The sequence below is a fragment of the Acanthamoeba castellanii genome (genome assembly GCF_000313135.1).
Source record: "Acanthamoeba castellanii str. Neff unplaced genomic scaffold scf7180000084724, whole genome shotgun sequence".
NCBI lineage: Eukaryota > Discosea > Longamoebia > Acanthamoebidae > Acanthamoeba > Acanthamoeba castellanii.
The window spans coordinates 337,213-359,454 of record NW_004457611.1 but is presented as its reverse complement, the minus strand read 5'-3'; the positions used below and the strand labels follow the sequence as shown (position 1 = coordinate 359,454).

The 22,242-nt window shown below is 56.4% G+C and overlaps 9 protein-coding genes and 2 pseudogenes across 9 annotated transcripts; 8 read left to right on the top strand and 3 right to left on the bottom strand.

Annotated features, from left to right (window-relative positions):
- Positions 1-29: 29 nt before the first annotated feature.
- Positions 30-2,011, top strand: ACA1_159190 (uncharacterized protein; the record flags this gene model as incomplete). The annotated part of the gene is made up of 10 exons (XM_004348529.1): positions 30-86; positions 117-212; positions 369-468; positions 504-687; positions 821-1,039; positions 1,194-1,300; positions 1,374-1,456; positions 1,529-1,598; positions 1,684-1,822; positions 1,885-2,011. 10 exons carry the CDS (start codon positions 30-32, stop codon positions 2,009-2,011), a joined length of 1,182 nt encoding a protein of 393 aa, XP_004348579.1.
- Positions 2,012-3,325: 1,314 nt separating this feature from the next.
- ACA1_159180 (uncharacterized protein) lies at positions 3,326-4,876 on the bottom strand (the record flags this gene model as incomplete). The annotated part of the gene is made up of 8 exons (XM_004348528.1): positions 3,326-3,392; positions 3,441-3,647; positions 3,671-3,856; positions 4,246-4,276; positions 4,337-4,442; positions 4,479-4,583; positions 4,703-4,723; positions 4,817-4,876. The coding sequence occupies 8 exons, from the start codon at positions 4,874-4,876 to the stop codon at positions 3,326-3,328; spliced, it is 783 nt and encodes a 260-aa protein (XP_004348578.1).
- A 748-nt stretch (positions 4,877-5,624) lies between these two features.
- Positions 5,625-14,980, top strand: ACA1_159150 (annotated as a pseudogene).
- ACA1_159170 (uncharacterized protein) lies at positions 8,264-9,901 on the top strand (the record flags this gene model as incomplete). The annotated part of the gene is made up of 6 exons (XM_004348527.1): positions 8,264-8,588; positions 8,719-8,863; positions 9,057-9,138; positions 9,284-9,391; positions 9,503-9,650; positions 9,759-9,901. The coding sequence occupies 6 exons, from the start codon at positions 8,264-8,266 to the stop codon at positions 9,899-9,901; spliced, it is 951 nt and encodes a 316-aa protein (XP_004348577.1).
- On the top strand, positions 10,101-10,976 carry ACA1_159160 (uncharacterized protein; the record flags this gene model as incomplete). Its single annotated transcript, XM_004348526.1, has 3 exons — positions 10,101-10,168; positions 10,254-10,359; positions 10,464-10,976. The coding sequence occupies 3 exons, from the start codon at positions 10,101-10,103 to the stop codon at positions 10,974-10,976; spliced, it is 687 nt and encodes a 228-aa protein (XP_004348576.1).
- A 424-nt stretch (positions 14,981-15,404) lies between the features above and the next one.
- Positions 15,405-16,273, top strand: ACA1_159140 (uncharacterized protein; the record flags this gene model as incomplete). Its single annotated transcript, XM_004348525.1, has 4 exons — positions 15,405-15,537; positions 15,596-15,657; positions 15,744-15,794; positions 15,863-16,273. 4 exons carry the CDS (start codon positions 15,405-15,407, stop codon positions 16,271-16,273), a joined length of 657 nt encoding a protein of 218 aa, XP_004348575.1.
- Positions 16,274-16,598: 325 nt separating this feature from the next.
- Positions 16,599-17,840, top strand: ACA1_159130 (uncharacterized protein; the record flags this gene model as incomplete). The annotated part of the gene is made up of 5 exons (XM_004348524.1): positions 16,599-16,668; positions 16,774-16,946; positions 17,102-17,230; positions 17,346-17,645; positions 17,700-17,840. The coding sequence occupies 5 exons, from the start codon at positions 16,599-16,601 to the stop codon at positions 17,838-17,840; spliced, it is 813 nt and encodes a 270-aa protein (XP_004348574.1).
- Positions 17,841-18,035: 195 nt separating this feature from the next.
- ACA1_159120 (uncharacterized protein) lies at positions 18,036-19,337 on the bottom strand (the record flags this gene model as incomplete). The annotated part of the gene is made up of 3 exons (XM_004348523.1): positions 18,036-18,712; positions 18,825-19,157; positions 19,262-19,337. The coding sequence occupies 3 exons, from the start codon at positions 19,335-19,337 to the stop codon at positions 18,036-18,038; spliced, it is 1,086 nt and encodes a 361-aa protein (XP_004348573.1).
- Positions 19,338-19,642: 305 nt separating this feature from the next.
- ACA1_159110 (uncharacterized protein) lies at positions 19,643-20,031 on the top strand (the record flags this gene model as incomplete). The annotated part of the gene is made up of 3 exons (XM_004348522.1): positions 19,643-19,752; positions 19,790-19,886; positions 19,969-20,031. The coding sequence occupies 3 exons, from the start codon at positions 19,643-19,645 to the stop codon at positions 20,029-20,031; spliced, it is 270 nt and encodes an 89-aa protein (XP_004348572.1).
- A 270-nt stretch (positions 20,032-20,301) lies between these two features.
- ACA1_159100 lies at positions 20,302-20,741 on the bottom strand (annotated as a pseudogene).
- A 366-nt stretch (positions 20,742-21,107) lies between these two features.
- On the top strand, positions 21,108-22,197 carry ACA1_159090 (uncharacterized protein; the record flags this gene model as incomplete). The annotated part of the gene is made up of 2 exons (XM_004348521.1): positions 21,108-21,291; positions 21,362-22,197. The coding sequence occupies 2 exons, from the start codon at positions 21,108-21,110 to the stop codon at positions 22,195-22,197; spliced, it is 1,020 nt and encodes a 339-aa protein (XP_004348571.1).
- Between the last annotated feature and the right edge of the window lie 45 nt (positions 22,198-22,242).

Sequence of the window (22,242 nt, the reverse complement as noted above, 5' to 3'; positions counted from 1 at the left end):
AACAGCTGCGGACAAAGTAGAGCAAAAAGATGGAAGGAGAGCAGCAGGGAGTGGAGGCGAAGGAGGAGGTGTTCGAGGGCATGAAGGTACCTCTAGATGAGGACGGCTATGTGCAGTCGTTCGCCGTGGAAGATACCGAGGGCCAGCGGGCCTTCTTCGACACTTACGGCTTTGTCGTCGTGAGGGACGTCCTCGACTCCACCGAAGTCGACGTACCCCCCACCCACCCCTTTCCCCTCACCCTCCCATCTTTCATCTTTCACGTTTTATTTATTTATTTATTTATTTATTTATTTAAATATTTAACTAGATAAATAAATAAATAAATAATATATTTCACCGAAACCGTGGCGAACGGGCGAGGGCAGGCGACCGTCGACGAGATCTGGACCGACACTGAGGCGCTGGCCAACCGAGCCAAGTTTGATGGTACCAAGGCCTCTGGTCAGCTGGTCTCGCCACTGGAAGGTGTGGCTCACCACTGGAATGTGGGGTGGGCACAGGGGACACGCTGCTGTCGAGGGACGACCCGAACACGTGGAAAACGTGGCCGAGCATGGGCATGGGCATCCTGGGCGGCGACATTGCCGCTGGGCCGCAGGCGTGGACCAACCGACAGCACCCACGCGTGCACCAGGTCTACGCCAACCTCTTCGGCACCGAGAAACTCATATCCTCCGTCGATCGGTGCGTGTCTCCCTCCCACACGACACACCGCCGCACACATGCCACCGCACACACTGCACACTGCACACCGCACACACTCCTCTTATGTTGTTGATGTTGATAATGTACACCATCATCATCCATCATCCATCAGGTACGGCATCATGCGGCCGACGAAGAACGTCAAGATGATGAAGAAGAGGAAGAGCGTGGACGCCGAGGGGAACGAGGTGGAGGTGGTCGAGGAGGTGGTCAAGGACCGGCCCAACTGGCAGACCACCGAGCAGTGGTTCCACTGGGACCTCGCCGTCTGGGCCTGGTTCGGCCTCGCACCCTGCCCCGACCCACAGAAAGAGCAGGACATCCACGACGGGTACCGCCTCCTCCAAAACATGCGTCGCGTCGCGTCGCGTCGCGTCGTGTCGTGTTGTGCCATATCTCGTGCATCGCGTATCGCGTGCCGTGAGTGCTGTGTGTGCCATGTGTGGGCTCTCTGTTTTTCAACATGTGAAGCCCCAAATGCGCAGATGGCTGATGTCAGGTGCGATGAAGTTCATCACCGAGAACAACGGCACGGTGGACTTTAAGGGCTACGAGAAGATGCAGGGCCTCCTGGCCCTCTCGGACAGCACCGGTACGTGCGCGGGCACATGCCCAGTACCCTCACGCGCCACCCCGCACGACGTTTACTGAACGCCACGGTTCAGAGGAGGACGGCGGCTTCGAGACAGTGCCGGGCTACCACAAATTCCTGGAGACATGGGCCAAGCAGACGCCCATCTTCAACAAGGTAGGCCCTGGACACTACTGGGTTAGGTCTGTGTGTTTGGTTCTCTGATTGAACTTTATTCATTGTTTGCAGGGCTCGTTCGTGTACGTGCCCAAGGAGGACCCGCTGCGTGAGCACTCGCAGAAGATCACCGCACGCAAGGGTATACACCACACCAACAACACCAATTTGATGCATGGGCCTCACATGTTTGTGTGGTGATGGTGTGACAACGCACACACACATAGGATCGTTGGTGGTGTGGTCGTCGAGGATGCCGCATTGCAACTACCCCAACACGGGTCCCAATTTCCGCTTCGTGCAGTACCTCAAGATGTTCCCCGCCGTGGTCATGCCCCCGACCAACTCCTCCATCTGGAGCGTGAGGTACCTGTCTCCCGCCCCATGGTGTTCGTACCTCCAGCACAAACAACAACACTCGCACACAGGGCTCAGGTTCTGCGCCACCGGCTGCCGCAGGGGTTCGAGCCAAGCGAGCTGGGCCAGCTGGTGTTTGGCCTGCAGCCATGGGAGGGCCTGGAAGCCAAGGACAACAAGAAGTGCCTCCTCATGTAGTGCTCATCTTCATTCTTCACGTTCCCAGTCAGATTCCAGGCCTGCCCACCCTAAACAGGAGTGCTTGAGTTGCTGCGCCTTGTTGACTCATGAGATGAGACCCCCGGGTGGGCGAATCGTCGGTGGGGGGGGGGTTGGAGGCCGTCACCATCACCACAACGAGCCACAACCCGGGGAGAGGTCAACAACAAGAGTGGCCTGCTGGCCACAGCCCAGGCTGGGTGCCTTCCACTGGCCCAGTGGTTGGTGGCCCAGTTGGTTGAGGCTGCAAAAAACACCAAATGTTCATTGCACTGGGCCAGTGCAAAATGATAGGGAAGGAGGAGGCTCTGTTCCATTCTGCTGTGGGAGGTGCAACCATGAGCTGGTTTCATTCCTCTAAAACCACACCACCAATTCTGCACCTGTGGGTGTGTCATTCCAGACCCTGATGGCCCAGTTAACTGTGCATCATATCTCTCATTATGATGGTATTTTACTCTGCCATTTTCTCAAGATGCTCCCAATTTTGTCTTGCTATTTTTAAAGTAAAACCATTTTTGTGTTGTCAAAACCATTTATAGAGGCTTAAACTCACAAACAAAATCACTTTTCAAGTGTGTTGAGTGTGAAAAAGACCAGCCAGTGATATATTGCCAGCAGTGCTCACCTGTACTAGGGCTGTGATTGCATGGTCCATGCCTCATGTGTGGCCAGTGCCCAGTAGTATTGGCTAATGTGTGGAAATCTTGCAGGAAGGAGGGCCACATGGACCCATGGGGAGCTTGCCCAGACTCCCCAATTGGAGGCCACACCAGCCAGAAGATGAACACATCAATCTCTTGCCACATCTTGCAGTCACTACCAGTCATCACCACCAGTGTCAAATTTCTCGCCAGCCTTCATTACCTCTCCTCAATCTCTCTAGTGATTGTTCACCTGGAAACAAGAATCATGGCTTTCCATGTTTCTTTTTTTTCTTGGGCCAATAGGAAATGGCTGACCAGCCAATGAGGGCTACTGATCTAAAGGTTAAGCACGCTGCTTCTATTGGCCAATAAATACCTCTGCTTTACCTCCTAACTTGCTGGGTTGTACACGCCTGAAATTTCAGGCCAAGACTGAATTTCAGTCTGACAGTTGGCTGGCAGGCACTTTTTTTGTGTTTGCAGGCGCCACCCTACGGCTGACCAAGGGAAGAGAGAAGTTGATGGTGACGTTTGTGTTTGTGCAAAGTGTGGTGGGCATGTGTCAGCAAAGCAGTGACATGCATAAGAGGGGGGTAAGGGATGATTGTAAAAATCAAGGTGAAAGCTGTTAAGGCAAGAAAAGCAACTACAAGTGGTGGTTGGTCTTGTGTGGACCCTTGACCTCAAAGCAGCCCAGGGTGTAATTTCCAATTCTGAGTGGGGCCATGCAGCAGGTGTTGTCAGGGCAGAACCTGATGTACCTGCTGGTGAGGGTGGAGCTCAAGCACTGATTGCTGGTGAAGAAGAAGGTCGCCCAGCCAACAGTGCCAGGCTGGTTGACATACTGGATGAACAGGTTGGTGAAGTCAGAAGCCAAGTAGTAGCCAGAGTAGGCGTAGCAGGTCGATGTATTGAAGTTGTACACCACCTTCCCACTGCATGTCTTGACTCCATTGGCCTGATTGCATCTGTTCTCACTGGTGAAGACCACCTTCTGCACAGCTCCTCCTTGGGCAGCAGGGGCAACTCCAGGGCCTTGGTGTAGAGCTTGATGGCCTCTTCAAAGCGCCTGGCCTGGTACTTTTTGTTGGCCTTCTCATTGAGGTGCTTGGCCTTGGCCAGGACCTTCTCACTGGCCTGTGATAGGCCACTCCCACCCCACTCAAGCTGGTCACTGCTGTGTTGGGCGAAGAGAGAGAAACAAATGGCTGCTTAAAATCAAATAAAACTTGAAATAAAACGCCCATCTGCACACATATGACACACATGACACACATGACACACATGACACACGACACATACAACACACACAACACACATGACACACATGAAATGTTACCACCACATTGCTTGTTGAGAAGAAAGTGATTGAGTTTGGCTTTGTCCTTGCCCAGTGTGACAAGGCTAGTCATGACATGGTGCAGCAGATTGCTCACCTCCTGCACAGGCAGTTGCAAAGGCAGTGTGTGGGCAACAGCATTATGTGCCTTCCACAGTGCATTGATTGCCTTTTTCTCTTGGCTGGGTGGCACACATGGCCAAGCTGAGTGCTGGAGCACCAGGCACAGTAGGGTAATGTCCCACCATTCAGTGGTACCTGCAACAAGCTGGACCCACTGGGCTGGGGTGGCCTTCTGGAAGGCTGGCCAGCCCTCACCTTTGGGGCTGTTCTTTTCAAAGAAGGCCCAGGCCACAGGCAAATTGGGCATCCAGTCACCCCACTTGAGGAGTTGCCACCACTTGTGGAAGGCCAGCGCAAGGACCTGCTGCCCACAGTCCAGAAGGTGCCAGACACATACCCAATTGGGCACCACATCCACCACACTGTCTTGCTTCTTCATTGTCTTCTTGATTTGTTGTTGGGGGCCATAGCAGCTCATGGAACGCTTTGGCGTGGTGGACTGCTGAGGTGACAACAACAGCAAAAAAAAGGTGAATAAAAATAAAGTAGAAAAAGTTAAAAAAAGAGAGGGGAGCAGGCATACAAAGATGAGTGCTGCTGATGATGGGGAAGGGGACGGACCCAGCTGAAGGCCTTGTACACCTGCACACGCCCCCCCCGAAAATGATGTTAGCAGTTGTGTTGCTTTCCAGTGAGGGAAGTTTTGGCGTTGCTTTTTGTGTGTGAGCAGCGTACATAGTGCAGGAGGATCGCCAGCACAGCCACGCCCATACCAAGCAGCCACAACACTGCCATGCCCTCCACCAAGAAGAAAAACAAACTTATCTGATTTTTAGTTTATTTTTATTTTCAGCCACCAATGGACTTGGGGTGAATGCCATGGCTTGTTACCACAAGTACCAGCAATGACCTCACACAACAACTCCACTCCCCAAGCATCCTACACCACTCTCCTACACATACCTGAAAGTGCAAGCATCTCTGATCTAGTAGATTCTAAGGTTTTCCATCACCCCCAACCCAGGGCCAACAACAGCACAGCCCCCCACAATCACTCCTCAATACACCCCCCCTGCCACTGCTCAATGGGGCACTTACAATTCTAATTTCTCCACAATCCTTGCCCCTCCCATCTCACTCTCCAGCTTGGTGTTCATGAAAAGGGGACAGTGTACCTTGTTCATAAGGCCAAAAATGAGAAATCTCAAAAGAAGAATCATGAAAACAGGCCATTTTGGCCAACTATCTGTACAGCCTACCAGTTCCTGCATGTGCATTTATGTCCAAAATAAAACCTGGTTGTTTAAGAAATTGATGGTTTTCAAAAAGTGGAAGACCAGGAACCCCACATGCTTGATGTTGTCTGTTTTGACACCCCATTCTTGCTGGTTTCTGAACATACTGCACAATCTCCTGGTGTTTAATGTACTCCCTTTTTGACTGGGTCATTCTAGAGAGAGGAATATGGAAGCAACACTCAATGCAACTGTTGCTGTGAAGCATCTAGCCCACCATCAGCCTGTTGCATGTCATCAAGGACAGCATGATCAAGAGTGCTTGCCACAAGAGCAACTGATTGGTCAACAGAAAGACAGGAAAAAACTACTTTCAGTTCAAGGGCCATTTATTTTCGTTTTGTTTTTTCTTCGTAGTTTTTTGTTTGTTTTGTTAATACAACACACGATGTAGGCAGCACAGGTGCGGGCGGTGGTCGGCAGGCACCTGCGGGACGAGGATTTGGTTGTGTGCCTCTCGCGCGACTCAATTACGCTGGTGCTGGGCCTGCTGAACGAACTGCTGCGCACCTTCCAGCAGCCGGCGACTGCGCCCGCCACCGGCGAGGCCTCGGCGGGGAAGAAGCCGAAGCAGAAGCTGGACCCCGAGACCACCCAGCAGAGGTGGCAGGCCCTCTTCCCGAACGACCCCGAGCTCGCTGCCGGGCTGAGTGTCGACGGGGTGCAAAAATGTCCGCCGGCACTTGTCGCCGCAGTCCTCACTGGTTTGGCTCACGTCTTGCTATTTATTTATATATTTATTTATTTATTTATGATGAAGTTGTGGTGATAACTGAAGTAATATTATTTATGGGCGCAGTTCTACGGGAGGACGGTGGCGAGGTGGTGGAGGAGACAAAGGTGGCGCAGTACTGCGCCCGGGTCCTGCTGGGCGGGCCTCCAAGATCGCCGAGGTTGGGGCCACTGAAGCCGTCAATACTCGCCCGGCCGTCCATGGGTGCGCACGACACACACGCACGACACGACGCGACACGACACACATACGACGATGTGGCACACAACACACGATCTCCCTTAATTGTTTTAACTCCGACGTGCCGTCATTGACCTAGGGTCCCGCCGAGCGTCGTCAAGAAGGCCATCAGCGAAGACCCGTCGCTGGCTCCGGTCTTCAAGGACTCTCCCTCTCTCCGGGTACCAAGTCTTCGAAGTGGCCTGCGCGCGGCACTGGTCTGGTGGCTGAGATGCCTTTGTTTCTTTTTGGTGGGCTGGCACGAGCCAGGTGGCGCCGCAGAGCCTGGCCGCCCTGTGCGCGAACCTCGTGGTGAAGCACGAGGTGGCCTACCACGACCTGGGCCTGCCCGACGAGGTGGTCGAGGCCATCGAGAAGGTGCTGACAAACCGGCGCTCTGAAGGAGTCACAAAATGACTAACTTGCGAGTGCATGTGTCGCGTGTCGCGTGTCGTATGCACAGAAGGATAAGGCGGCGATGATGCGCCGCCTGCTGGGCCGGATCGACGCGATTCTGGCCTCCTCGATGAAGGCCCCGCTCAAGCTCAAGCCTGCGACGGACGAGGAGATCGCGGCGGCCGAGAAGAAGTTTCAGCTGAAGTTTCCACCCGGTAGAGACTCGTGCCAAGCCCTTGTTCATGCAACTCGCGCGCTCACGTCCTCTCTCGTATGTGGTGTGCGGTGCGTGCGGTGTGTGCGGTGTGTGCGTCCAGAGCTGAGCGCGCTGTTGAAGTGGAGTAACGGAGTGCCGATGGACGCGCCAGGCATGATGGCGTTTGTCCAGTGCGCGGGGCTCGAGGAGATCAACGAGGAGTTTTTCTACAATGAAGACTTCCCTACGCTGTTCCGCAAGTACTACTTACTACTCTACTTCCCCTTATCATCGCCAGCATAATCTCCATTGTCGTCATCACCATCTTCATCACACCAGCCAGCATTACTTCAACATTCCTTCATTCGTTCGTTTGGGCAGGATGAAGTGGATCCCAATTGCGCCAATCGACTACGACTTCTGCTACAACGCCTTGGACATCAAGTCTGGGTACATACCCAACCTTACCTTACCTCATCATCATCATCATCATCATCATCATCATCATCATCATCATTTTGCTGTTTTGTTGTGTGACAAAGGCCACTAATGATGTGTTGACGGTGTTGGCGCCACAGCATGGTGGTGCAGATTGACAACGAGTGCGGGTCGTCCCTCCTGATCACGCCCAGCCTCATCGAGAGCGTGCGCGCGTACGCCGACGCCCTGGAACAGCACAAGGTGCCCCATCCCCCGCTTTCGTCGCTGCTTCACCCTGCGGGGCTGTCCTGAACCGCACCACGCACCACGCACCACGCACCACGCACCACGCACCACGCACCACGCACCACGCACCACGCACCACGCACCACGCACCACGCACCACGCACCACACACCACGCACCACGCACACAGGACAACGTGGAGGCGTTGAACAGTTATGCAGCACCAGAGGAAGAAGACGGCTCCATGCACCTGAGCATCCAAGCCCCCGAGATCTACACCCGCTTCGCGGTGGTCACGCATCGGGTGTATGGTGGCAGCGATGATGAGGAAGACGAAGACGGCAGCGAGGATGATGACGACGACGAAGACGCCGAGGAGGACGACGGACTCAATATGCGCCGCCTGAAGGAGCACAAGATGACCGAGCTCCGGGCCTTCGCCAAGAAGCACAACATCCGGGTGTTCGGGCGGATGAAGGACGACGTCATCAACGCCATCACCATCTGGAGGCGCAACCGCAAGAGGGAGGCCAGGGCCAATAAGAGCGCAGCTGCCGTGTAGTTTGTGGTTGCGAGGCCAGCCAACCGCAAATCAAAAACAAACCCACATTTTCTTCTTCTCTTTTATAAAAGAAACAAAAGGAGAAATGAAGAAATATTCCCTTGCTTGAGGTGTAGATGCAGGGGACGCAAGTGCGGTCGGAGGTGGGCTGGCACCTGAAGGGGAAGCACGTGATGACTCTGCCTCTCGCGCGCGACTCGCTCACGCTGGTGCTGAACCTCTTGGAGGAACTGCTCCGAAACACATTCTGCCGCGGCTCTGAAGCCCATGCCACCACGACGGGGACCGCCTCTCAAAAGACGAAGCATAAGCTCGACCCGGAGACGGTCCAACAAAGATGGCAGGCCCTCTTCCCGTACTACCCCGAGCTGGCCTGTCTGGACAGACGCGTGGAACAATGGGGCCACCTAATCGAGGAGCTTGTCGCAGCTGTCCGCACTGGTTTGTGCTCCATCATTTCTTATTTATTCATTCTTTTTTTTGCTTTATTTTAGCAATTGTAGAAAAATAATTAACACAATTGTGTTTATTATTTTTCTACAATTATAATTATAAATTGTTGCTGGAGCAGTTCTGTGGGAGGGCGGCCTTGCGGGTCCGGAGGAGGAGGTGGAGAAGGTCGCCCTGTACTGCGCCCGCGCCTCGCTGGCCGTTGCCACCAGGATTGGCAGCGTCGCGACCTCGGAAATACACAACACTCAACCGAAAGCCAGATCGTACGGCACACACACACACACGCACGACACGCACGACACACACACGACACGACACGACACGACACGACACGACACGACCAACGACACGACACGACCAACGACACGACACGACCAACGACACGACACGACACACGCAGCAACCGCGCCAAAGTAGTCCGGCTCGGGCATTAAGTCGTGCACACTACGCGAACAGGGTCCCGCCGAGGGCGATCAGGAAGGCCATCCTCGACGACCCGTCGCTGGGTTCTGTCTTCAAGGACTCTCATTTCCTCTGGGTACAACCTTGGCTGATGACCTGCGAGCGCTGCAGCACTGATGGCTGATGTTTTTGTTGAGTGTCGTGTATCGTGTTGTGTCGTGTTGTGTCGTGTGTGTCGTGTGTGTCGTGTGTGTCGTGTCATTTTCTTTGGTGGGAGCCAGGTCGAACCGCAGAGCCTGGCCGCTCAATGCGCGACCGTCGTGGTGGAACACGAGGTGCCCTACCACGACCTGAATTTGCCCGACGAGGTGGTCGAGGCTATCGAGAAGGTACCGGCAAACCGTCGCTGTGGTGCTTTGGCTTTGGTCATCCTTTATATTTATGTGTGCCCCGTGTGTCGCATTCGTGTCGTGTCGTGTCGTGTCGTGTCGTGTCTACAGAAAGATAAGGCGGCGACAATGCGCCGCCTGCTGGGCCGGATCGACGCGATTCTGGCCTCCTCGATGAAGACCCCGCTCAAGCTCGATCCCGTGACGGACAAGGAGATCTGGGCGGTCGAGAAGAAGTTTCAGATTGATTTCCCGCCCGGTAGACCCGCGTGCTCTCTCGTGGGCCATGTCGTGTCTCATGTCGCGTGTGTGTTGTCCGGTCGTGTGCGGTGGTGCGTGTGCGGTGGCGCGTGCGCGTGTGGGTCAGAGGTGAGGGCGTTTTTGAAGTGGAATGACGGAGTGCCGAGGGACGCGCCCGGCATGAGCAAGTTTGTCAAGTGCGCAAGCCTCGCGGAGATCTACGAAGCGTTCTTCTACAAATTCGGCTTCGCTCGCCTGATGCGCTGGTAATGACTGCCTCTCCGCAAAAGCACAGCCCCCATCACCACCACAAGCATCATCACCACTGCAATCACCATCATCACAATTACCACCACAAGCATCGTCACCACTGCAACCATCACCATCATCATAACAAGAATCATCATCACCATCATGTGTCAGTGCAATGACTCCATAACAACACGCGAGCAAACGTTCTGCACACAGGATGGAGTGGATCCCAATTGCTCCGCTCAATTACGAGTTCAGCTACTATGCCTTGGACATCGAGTCTGGGTACCACACCCAACCTTGTGCGGTAGTACCAGTGTTCTTTTGAAGGAATTCAAGGAATCCTAAGGCCTGCGGGGTGGTGTCACAGCGTGGTGGTGCGGATCAACGATTACAACCATCTGGTTGCCAGCCTGGTCGCGCTCAGCTTCGTAGATGGCGTGCGCGCGTACGTCGACGCCCTAGAACGGCACAAGGTGCCGCCCCCTCGCTTTCGTTACGACATCACTCCCGCCAGGGGCATCTCTAAACCACGCCACACACACACACACACACACCACACACACACACACACACGCAGGACAACCTGGAGGCGCTGCAGAGTTTCAAACCACCAGAAGAAGTCAATCACTTAGGCGAGCTGTGCATCGAAGCCAACGACATCTTCGCCCGCTTTGAGCCGGCCATTAGGAACCCCGAAAGTCTGTTCGCCTACCCGTCGGTCTTCGATGGTAGTGAAGGAGAAGAAGACGACTACTGCAACAGCAGCAGAGACGAAGACGAAGACAGCGACGACGAAGACAGCGACGACGACGAAGAGATCGAATACGACGATGGCGAGTTAAGACTGAACATGGGCCGCCTGAAGAGGCACAAGCTGACCGAGCTCCGCCTGTTCGTCAAGAAGCACAACATCGAGGTCTTCGGACGGATGAAGGACGACCTTGTCGACGCCATCACCTCGTGGAAGCAGCGCCAAGAAGAAGAAGACGACGACGAAGACGAAGAAGAACAAGAACAAGAACAAGAACAAGAAGACGAAGAAGAAGAAGAAAAAGACGAAGACGAAGAAGAAGAACTACGACAGCATTGACTGGTGGCTAATCGAAAAAAATTCTGTACGGAAAATAATTATTGCGAATTATTTCCAAGAAATTGAGCCGTTTGCCATTTCCATCTAACGTTGCTTTTCATCTTAGGAACAACACCAAAGTTGCATCTAGAGGCTTGGGTGGAGGTACCGTATGATGCAGGTGGACCTGCTCGCCAGCGTGCTGGCTGCCTACTTTGCCCGGCCCGATTCGAACTTTGCCACCTGCGTGCGGCGCATAGTGCGTGCCGAACTCCACCTGCTGCACCCCTCCACGTATGCGCCCCCCCCCACAACCCTTACACCCTCTTCATCCTTTTTTTCCAAATGTTAGTGTAGTACTTGTTTCATTCACTATTCTCTTCTCTTACAATCAATGTTTAACCTGACAATTTAAACATGTAGAGGAGAGGGTGGTGAGGAGAACGAGAACGATATCACGATACCGATCGACACGCGAGGACGCAGCGACAGCACCAACGCTGCCGACCTCCACTACACGTCGCCACCACCCACCGCTACCTCTACGGCCTCGACCCCGCCGCCGCGAAGAAACCTCGAGTCGAGCTTCGTAGCCGCCGCCACCACTCCAAACAAGGCGGCCGAGTCGCCGTCGCCGACCTCAGGTACGCTGAGCGACGCCGACTACGACGATTCGTTCTTTTGCAGCGTCGACCTGGAGTCGCTGGTCGCCGCCGCCACCGCTGGTCGCGGAGACCACTTGCCCAGCCCCATCCTCCCTAATGCCGACGGCTTCGATGTCGACGTCGACGTGGCCGCGCCGGCTCGCGATCCCGCGGCTTCGCCGATGACGCCGCCACGCGCTGTCGCCAACAACTCGCCGTCAGGCATCGGTCCCGGCGCTGCGTGCGTGGCCGAAGCTGAGGGGCCGCTGCCTGGGCTGGGCCTGTCGCCATCGACCCCGATCAGCGGATTGATGACGTCATCAACGCTGAGGTCGGTGCAGACGTCGAGCGCGTTCTCGCCCGCGAACGGCGCGCTCTCGTTTCGCCCGTCGTTGGTCACGACCGACGCTGCCACGCCCACGACCACGACCACCTTCGCCGCCGCCCAGGACCGGCTGCCTCCACCTCCGCCAGTCATCGACATTTCGTCTTCTCCCGCGGCATCGCCGGCCAGAGCCGAGAAGAGCGAAGACGACAACGAGAACGAGAACGAAAACGAAGAGAATGAGGAGGAAGAAGACGAAGGAGTGGTGGAGGAAGACTTTGGCTTTAGCGAGAATGACGAATTGGATGATGATGACGATGACGAAGACGATGGAGCAGACCACTTAGCGAAGGAAGCGCAAGATGGTAAAGGGTCGCTAATGGACGAGCTGTTTCCGGAAGACGCCCAGCAGAAGCGGAGGCGCGAGGAGAAGGAAAGGCGACAGCAGTGGCTGCGCAACTTTCACCCGCCGGGCGTACCCATACCCGTCCTCCCGCCCGAGATCATACGCTACGTATGTACTGAAACCTGGAGCGCACCACACGACACACGCGACACACGCTTACAAGCTGCCATTTCGATTTGCAGATTGGGTCGTTCCTCGAGCGACGCATGGAGAGCTACGCCCGCTTCGCCAGCGTTTGTAAGGTACGCACCTCGTTTGTGTCGACCGAGAGTGTGTTACATGGCAACTGACCGCGTGCGCAATCGGTAGTATTGGCGCAGCGTGGCCACCGAGGGCGAAGAGTGGGAGCGCCGCTACGCCCAGTCGTTCGGGGGACCCTTCCCGCGTCTCCTGTTGGACAAATACGAGAACTCCTCCTATGTACCTCTTCCTCTTTCCCCAACCACCACCACTCGGAGCTAAAATCCCAGGTTCGCGTCGGACCCACGTTTGCAGCTGAACGACAGCTTGATGGAGACGCAGGAAGGCGGTACCGACGATGGCGTGGCAACACCGAAGACAACGATCCTACCGCGCAACAAGTGGTACCAGGCCTTCTTGTGGACCTATCGCCAGCACCGGGCCATCGTAGGACGTTATAAAAGAACGAAGGCCAAGGCGAATCAGCGAAAGCGAAGCGGAAGGCAGGAGAGGCGCGAGAGGGACGAGCTCGACCGGATCCTGCTCGACTGGGCCGCCAAACACGGTCACACGGTGATCGTGCACAAGGTGATCCGCGCGGTGGCCCAGAAGGCACAGCCGGCCAACACCGGCGTCGAGCGCTACCTCCTCCGCCACAATCCCCACTTGAACAGCCCTCTCCACATGGTCCTTCCCACTCCCGGTTTCGCTCTTTCTCTTTCTTGTCGCTTCGTTCTTTCTCCCCCTCACACAGGTGGTGTGCCACAGGCGGTGGAGAACGGGCACGAGGAAGTGGTGCATATGCTGCTGGAGGAGGGCGAATTCAGCGTGCGGAAGTACCAACTGCGCTGTCGCCCGATGTTGATGGCCTGCCAGTTCGGGCGCCTCAGCATCGCCAAGCTCCTCGTCCAGTATGGTACGACGCCAGACCCCCTTTCCACATCTCTTTTCTGGGCCAGTTCACACATGCATGACGACGCGTACGCCACACACACACGGTACTGTAGGGGCTTTGGCGGACAAGAAAGGCATGTGTCACTATAGCACTGCGCCGATGCACGAAGGTCGCTCCTCTTCCCCAGCACGTGGTGCCCCGAGACCCACCCAGCGGCGGCAGCCTGAACTGATTGATGTGTTTGTATGTGTTCCAAAGCTGCGGCCAAGGGGTATCTGGAGCTCGTGGAGCTGTTGCTCGACAATGGGTGCGACCCCAACATGCGCGCGTACGTTGACCTTCTCCGCCACCGCAACCCACACGCTACGTGAAATGTGTTATTTACTATCATCATCACCTGTTGGCTGTGGTCTCCTGTGGTGGGCGAACACAGGGGAACCACGACAGCGCTGGCCGACGCGGCCCTGCATAATCAGATCGAGGTCGTGCGGTGCCTGCTCCGCCGAGGCGCCCGACCCGAACTCTGCAACACGCCCGTCCTCCATCTCGCCGCCCGCAACGGTTCGGCCGAGGTACAGCCCCCTCGCGCACAGGACTCCGCCTGACTCTCATTCATCTTCATTCCCGCTCGATTGTTAACTATGATGTTAATGAATCATTGGTGCGTAGGTGGTGCAGCTGCTTCTCGCTCATGGGGCCGACGCGACGGAGCGCGTGCAGATCGACAGGCCCTATGGCCGGTACGCGCCTTTGCCGCACCACCGTTCTCTTTCTTCTTTGGAATCTGATCTCCAGCGTGTGGTGCGGCCGGCGGTGTTGTGCACACGCACGAGCAGCGCGATCACGGCCTACGAGGCGGCGAGCTCGGAGGAGGTGCGGCGCGTGTTTCGCGAGTACTCGGCGCGTAACCGACGCCACCGCAACAGGACGAAGAAGAGCCGTACCCGCGCGACAGTCAAACAAGAAGTGGTGGACGAGTACGACAATGACGAACAGGAAGATGAGGAAGATGAGGAAGAGGAAGAAGAGGAAGACGAGGAAGACGACGCGAATGAGGCGAAGAATGAGATGAAGAACTCGGAAGACGAGGATGACAGGTTGGACGACGAAGCTGACGAGTCGGCCTGCCTCGACCGACGCAAGCGGCTCCGTAGCAGAAGAAGAGCGAAAGCGAAGAGCGAAGACGATGCGATGATGGCGCTGGAAGAGGAGATCGAGGCTGCGACCAACGAAGAGCCGGTGGACCAGAAGAACGAAGACTATAACCACCTCGAGGACGAAGAAGATGAGGGCGACGCCGGCGTCGATGAACACAAGGGAAAGAAGCGCCCCGCGGCCGTGCTGCTCGAGCTGGACGGCAGCCTGGCCCTCGACGATGAGGAAGAGGAGGACAGGAGCACCAACGGCATCAACGAAGAAGAGGAGCAAGCCCAACCTCCACCTGGTCTCAAGAAGAAGAGGAAGAAGGTCGTATGCGACGATGACGACGCTGAAGCCGGCGCAAACGCGGAGACGGCCACCACCCCGGGGCAAAAAGCTTGGCTGGCAGATCTGGCCAAGATGTGTAAAAATTGAGTAATAATAACATTGGGTGGAGGAGATTTTTCAGTATTTCTTTCTAAATATATATACGATGGCTGTTGGCCACCGGCGCCGCACTACACCACACCTGCAGGCGGTGCGTAGAACTGTCCGGGCTGACCAATAGGCCACAAAAAAAAAGTCAAACGAAACTGTTCGCGAAGGAAAGCGAGTAGAGGAAGAAGAAGAATACGAAGAAGTAGAAGTGCCAACAAAAGAGAGGATGCAAGGGGAAGGAGGGCAGGACCAGGAGGCCCTGGAGCGGGAAGTGATGTCGCCGTTCTCGATGTTTCACCAAGGCCCCCGTGTCGTCGTGTTTTCGGCCCTCGAGCTCTTGGAACAGGCGCTACACGGCGCGGCGGAGAGGTTGTTTCGGCCTGTCCTCGGCGATGGCTGGGAGCAGGGAGTGCTCCAAATCATGTGGAACGCCAAGTCTCCAGCCGAGCGGGCACGACTCGATAGACCATCAACTCTGGATCTCCTACAACTGTGCAAGGCGGGAAAGAACGTGGACATCTTCCGCGCTTTCCTCTACAAGGCCGGGATCCGCGGTACGAGATTCGATTGCTGCTCCTCGTGGCCGCTGCTGATCAGCTCATTCTCCTCCAAGTCATGTGCTAGACCAGTTCCAAGCTCTGCGTAATGCTGTTTGCCACAAGGCTCCGTTAACGGTTCCCCAAGCACGCAGCGTACGCTCCCACTTGCCCTCGGGGTTGTATGGAGAAGCTTCAGTGCTTGACTTGACCCAGCGTCGCAGGCACTTTTTGAGATTACCGGCCTGTTGTTCGTCCTGGGTGCAACAAGCCAGGTAACCTGCCAACATGTCAAGTGGACTCTTCATTTGACCCCACTTGTGTGCTGTGCGTTGCATTGCAGATGGAGAAGGTGAAGACCTTGAGCAACGGCTTCGCACTCTTTCGCCAGAAGCAGCAGGAGGCCGCCGACACCGTGCCGACCTCCACCTTCACTACCACCTCCACCTCCACCTCCACTACCACCTCCACCTCCAGCGCACCACTTCCGACCTCCGCCTCCGCTATCACCTCCACCTCCACCTCCACCTCCAGCGCACCACTTCCGACCGCTTCAGGCCCAGCACCCAGCGTTCAGACTTCAGACGCGTCGAACCAGGGAACGACGGTCAAGCGCCTTCATGATCCCGAAAACGATCAGGATGTGGAGCCGAACACCAAGAGGACGAAGCATCCAGTGATCTTTATCGACAGCGACGACGAAGACGAGGAGGAGGAGCAGGAGAAGAAGGTGGTCATCTTCATCATCGACTAAGGGGAAGCAGCCAGCTCTCTCCCACTCTCCCTCTTGATGTCGTTTTTGCTTTGTCCATCTCTTTCGCTGTCGCCTTCATTCATGTCGTGGGCTATATCACGAAGGCCGGCGTGCCCGTTGTGGAGGTGGAGCAGCAGCCCGCAGCTGGACGGCCACCGGTGGCCATCACTCAATCCACCGCCCCCTTCGCCGCATGAGCGATGACCCAGCCTTCAGACCAGCAGGCGTAAAATGTTTGTCGACAAGGAAAATGAGGAAAAAGAACAATTTTTTCTCAAGGCCGATCTTGATTGCCCCATCTCGAGACTGCGCAGAAGAACATAAAATGGAGGCCGAAGTACCGCCGAATGAGACGCTCTATGTCAACAACTTGAACGAGAAAGTGAAGCGAGATGGTGCGAGTCCTTATTTACCCTTAAATTCTGTCCATTCGCGAATAATTGACGCACGAAATGTTTATCTGATCATCATCCCCCGCATTGGACTAACAATTGGTGCAGAGTTGCGAAAGGCTCTCTATGGGCTGTTCTCGCAGTACGGCACAGTGCTCGACATTGTTGCTCAGAAGTCGCTCAAGCTGCGCGGTCAGGCCTTCGTGATCTTCCGCGACATCGGTTCAGCCTCCACCGCCCTCAAGGCCCTCCAATCCTTTGCCTTCTACGATAAGCCCATGGTGCGTGCCCCCCCCCCCGCACGATCCCATCCAGCCGATTTTATTTACGGCTACACGACGATTGTGGCATAATCGTAAATGTGCTGGCCAATCCTGCACCATGATCGTTAGATCATCATCATCATCTTACTTTGCGATTACTCTCTCGTCCACAGCACATCCAATATGCCAAGAGCAAGTCCGACCTGGTGGCCAAGATCCGAGGAACGTTCGTGCCCCGTGAGAAGCGGCCACGAGAGGAGAAGCCCAAGCCGAAGCCCAAGAAGAAGGAGACCCCCGCCAAGGTACATACACACTACACACCACGAGCTCATCGTGCACACTCCCTCTTGCTGCGCTGTTGCTGCGCTCGAGCCCTGCTGACGGCATTCCATTCATTCCTGGATTGAATGGGTGCAGAAGCCGAAGGACGAGGCGTCGCAGGCCGCGCTCGCGCCCGGTCAGGCTGCCCCCGGCGGCGGAGCGACCGGACCGGCCGCGCCGCCCCAGCCCAAGCCCAACCCGCCCAACAAGCTGCTGTTCGTGCAGAACCTGCCCGACCAGACCACCGAGCTCATGCTTTCCATGCTCTTCCAGCAGTACGCCATCACCACCATCCTCAACATCAACATCAACATCACCATCGTCACCACCATCGTCAACAGCAACAACGTCGCGATCACCATAAGGCTAACGACTCGTCTCGCCATCGTCTTCGTTGTTTTCGTCTTCTCTCTCCTTCCCCCCCCCCGCAGGTTCCCCGGCTTCATGAAGGTGGACATGGTGCCGGGCAAGCAGGGCATCGCGTTCGTGGAGTTCAACTCGGAGATGGAGGCTGCCGTGGCGATGACCGGTCTGCAGCACTTCAAGATCACGCCCACGCACCTCATGGTCGTCTCCTTCGCCAAGAAGTGATGACTTCACTCGCATCGTCGTCACAGCTGCCTCTCCCGGTCCCTTCCTCCCTTCCACCCCTCTTTTCTTCTTCATCTTCTTCATCTTTTCTTTATGTTATCATAATATAACAAACAACATCATCCACATCAGTTGCGCCTCGCGCGCGCGTGTGCGTGTGTCGTGTCGTGTCGTGTGCGGTGTGTGCGATCAGGCTCAGTAGATGCCGTTTTGGGCGAGCATGCGGCGGAAGCCGGGCGAGTTGTGGTTCACCTCGTTGGGGCGGAACGGCGGGTCGATGTCCCAGTAGCTGTCCAGCCCTCGGCCGCTGATCCGCCGCTGCGCCAGCATGTGCGTCCTGCCCCGCATCATGTAGTCGTCGGTCTTGACGCCCACCTTCTTGTAGATCTTGTTCAGGTAGTAGTCCATGCCGTTGTCCCAGTCGATCATGCCCTCGCCCGGCGCCTCGGTGCTGTTCTCGGGCTGCAGCACCATCTTGAACAGCGAATTGCGCACCACCACGTCGAGCCGCGCGACGAGGTCTTGATCTTCGCGGGACAGCTGCATCGGGAACTGGGTGAGGCCCACCTCCTCGGAGAGCCACACCTCGCGCACATGGGCGTCGGTGTAGCGCAGCGGGATGCCGTTGTCGGGGTGGTCGAACGGCTTGTGGGACTCGATCAGCAGCGACATGGTCTGGTGGACCGGGTCGGGCGCGTTGCCGTGGAAGTACGAGCGCCGTACGGAGATCCGCTCGCCGGCGAAGCTCGGGGCGAAGTGGAGCGCCGGCGAGCAGCGGCGCACCTCGAGCTTGGCCAGGGTGGTCGAGTTGATCACGTTCTCGAACGTCAGGCCGGCCTTGCGGTTGTCTCCGCAGTCGATGATCGCACGACCTGCGCAGCAGCCAATGCGTGCGTCAGCTTTGTTCGACATGCGACACACACACACACAACACACACACACACACGACACACACGCACACACACAGTAGGAGGCAATGCGCACCAGAGTCAGAGGTGGTGATGATGAGGGACTTGAGGTCGCGGTCGGCCCGCAGGACGAAGTTGCCCCGGTGGATGGTGCCGCTCTTGAGTTCGATGACCACCTTCTTGGGGCTCCAGTGGAACTTGGCGCTGCTGCCCTGCGGCGTCTTCGGCTTGTCCGCCTGTCGGCCGTGGGCGAGGGCCTGGGTGGCCTCTTCCAGGTCTTCGAAGCACAAGCCGTTCATGCGGACGTCACACTTCTCCTCCTCCTTTTCGTCGTTGACGTCTTGCCACTCGATAGGCTGGTCGTAGTCCACCGCCGCGTCGGTTTCCACTACCACTTCATCTAGATCTTCTGCAAGAAGGTGGAAGTAAGTCCCGCTGCCTCTGTCGCTTTACACAAGAAGGCAGAAAAGAGGGAATGAAGGTTGCTGCGCTTGCAAGAGGAGGCACACGCACCTGCTCGGGAGAAGGAGCAGAGGCTCAGCAGAAAAAGGAACGAGAGGGAGAATAGGAAGCACCAGGACAGCTGCATACCGGCCGCTGTTTGGGAGTGGTTGATAAGAAGTGTGTGCCGTTGTGGAGGTTCAAGCAAGGTGTGAGTGAGAGTTGTTTGCGCCCTTCTGCGGTTGCCAGCTCACCAGGTGACGTCACCCTCCCCCAACGTTGTGCAGGCGCTGCCTAAACTTGCGTTTTGGCTCAAATAAGGAAATAGCTTCGAAATGCCTGACATTCCGGTTTTTGCCGGCAAAATCCGCCTGCGCGAGCTTGCACCCACGGCGCAACGCTCTCTGTTTTCATCTCTACATCCACCACTTCGATCGACCAACTGAGATAGAGATGGCTTACGTTGCCCCTTCCGTTTCTGCCAAGCAGTGCGGCAACACGGTGCCGGTGGAGCTCTTCATGACGACTGCCACGGCTTCGCTGCCCGTGAAGAAGGATCAGCAGTCGCTCATCTTCCTGCTTGATACGAAGAAGGTAAAGTACGACTGCTTCGACGTCGCCAGCGATGAGCCCAAGCGCTGGAGATGCACCAGAGGAGCGGCCAGAGGAAGCTGCCCCAGCTCTTCATCAATGGCAAGTTCATTGGCGTACGTTTGCCCGCAATGCTTCAGTTTCTAAGGCACGTGATCTGAATGAAATCTTCGCCCTCGTCTGACCAGGGCTACGATGAGGCGCTCATGCTCGAAGAGGAGGGCCAGCTTGCTCCCCTCTTCAACCCATAAAGCCCGACTTCTTCGGCTCTGTATGGTACGTAGTCGTTTCTCTCGCTCCATTCTTCTGATCTTCAGCCCCCTTACGCTTTCATTTGCGTACGCAGATTTAGTCTTTCCTTCATCAACGGCCGCTTCCTCGACATAGGGTGCTTGGCGACCGTACCTCTCCTCTGTTTGTGGTTTGGAGCAATGAATCTCTATTTAGTGGAGAGGCTCTCAATCTTCAACGAGTTCTCGTCTCCTCCAGCTTGCTTGGCTGCTGTCTTGCTTGGTGAATCACTACATGCCCGTGGGCTTGGTCTGTCCTCTGTACTTCCTCGTCAGGCTCTCGATGTTGTCTTCGCTGTACTTGGAGTCCTGCGCGGCCTGGCACAGCTTGATGTTCGTGTGGACCTTCTCGGCGCCCGCCTGGAGCGTGGCCTCGTGCATGCGCCTCAGCACGCTCCACACCTCGTCGGGGCTCCCTGTACACGATCCAACCAAAGGTAGGTCGCCTCCTTCTTCTTCTGTGGTACTGTCTGCTTCATGAAGAAGGCGTTGATGAAGGTGACGCGCGACGTACCTTCAAGGGTGGTGCAGAGAGGGCTCACCTCGTACTTGAGTCCCGACTTCTCAACGATGGAGATGGCCTCCTCCACGTTGTGGTACTTGTTCCTGGAGTTGCCCTCGGGGAAGGGCAGCGTCTCGATCTCGACTATCATCTTTCCGCCGCGGCTCATTCTCTCTTAGCTCCTTGGGTCTTGCTGCAGTTGATGTTGTTGTTGGTGTTGTGGTTGTACTGTCATCTTCTGAGCCGGGGGGTGAAAGGGTGGTCATTCAGTCCTTCCCCGTGCGCTCTATGTCTGTCACTCTAACCACTCCACGACCAACAGGGTGCCATCAGCTTCCTTCTCTGCCCCGTCCTCCCCACTTTCCGCCTCCTTTTCGCTGGTTCGATTCCCGTCAAATTCTGGACACCTAATTAATATTGTTATTTATTTATTACAGCACTGCTCCAACCCTACCAGGAAAAGTTTCAAAATTTATTATTAATACCCACCAGAAACTTTGGTTGTGCAACTTTTTAATCCTCCTGCCGCAAGAAGATGAAGAGGACGAGCGGCGTGGCGGAGGAGGCACCGGCCACCTCGGGGCAAGACTCGCCAAAGCGGAAGAAGACGTCCGCCTCACCCTCCTCCAGGACTACCGCTACGACCCAAACCGCATCCACATGGTGGACAAGGGAGGAGCAGCGCTTAGCTGACCGAAGCCCTTTATTTGTGGGAAAAGGTAGAGCTTTGCTGGCGCTCTGGCCTTAATGGATTGGTTATTATTAACCCAGCCCCCCCCCCAATCACAGACGAAGACAGCCAGCCTCTCGAACACGAGCAGCAGCTGACCTTGCAAGGCCTCTTCCCCGAGCTTGTGGTGCATCTGGCCTCCTTCCTCCCCTTCCGTGCACTCGTCGCCCTGTCACGCGTGTCCACGCGCATGCGCTTGCTGCTCCTGGCCCACCACCCGAAGGCGCTGTGGGGGCCATGGGCGGCCAAGCTCTGCCAGGGCCACACGTTGGACGCGGCTCCAGAGAGCGTTCGAGCGCTGCTGCTGCGCGACCCGCTGGCGATGCTGCGTTCGCGCCTCTACCTCAACTCCACGGCCTACTGCGTGGTGTGGCTCGACGGGGAGCACTGGTGCGAGGTGAACGCGCCGTCCGCCCGCGGCCGCGTCTACCACCTTAAGTACGTCTTCTGGCTGGAGATCCGAACGCTGGTCCGCTGGGTGCCGCGCGGCCGCTACCGTGCGGAGTGGCGCATGCGCTTTGCGTCCGCCAGAGCGGTCGACTTCACGGCCGACTGGAGCGTTTTCGCGTTGGCGCCCGAGCACCGCGCGGCCGACGTGCATAAGCTCGACGGCCTCTTCGGCGCGGACGGTAAGCTGGCCAGCTTCAAGCAGGACAAGGACCAGGCGAAGCAGCTGCTGGCGCCGTGGGTCGGCAAGGGCTGGGTGCTGGTCCGCACGCCGGCCTTCACCGTCGCCGACGACGACTCAACGGTGATGTGCTACATCATCGGCGGCAACCCACACAGCTTCAGGGACCTTGAGCTCGACTACACCCGTCTGGTGCCCTGCTCGAGCCAGGATGGGCCAGCTATCGCTTCTGCTCCCGGCGACGAGCCGGTGATTCTGCTGGAGTAGCCCACGACTGTTTGAACAGCAAACAGAACACAGCAATAAATAAAA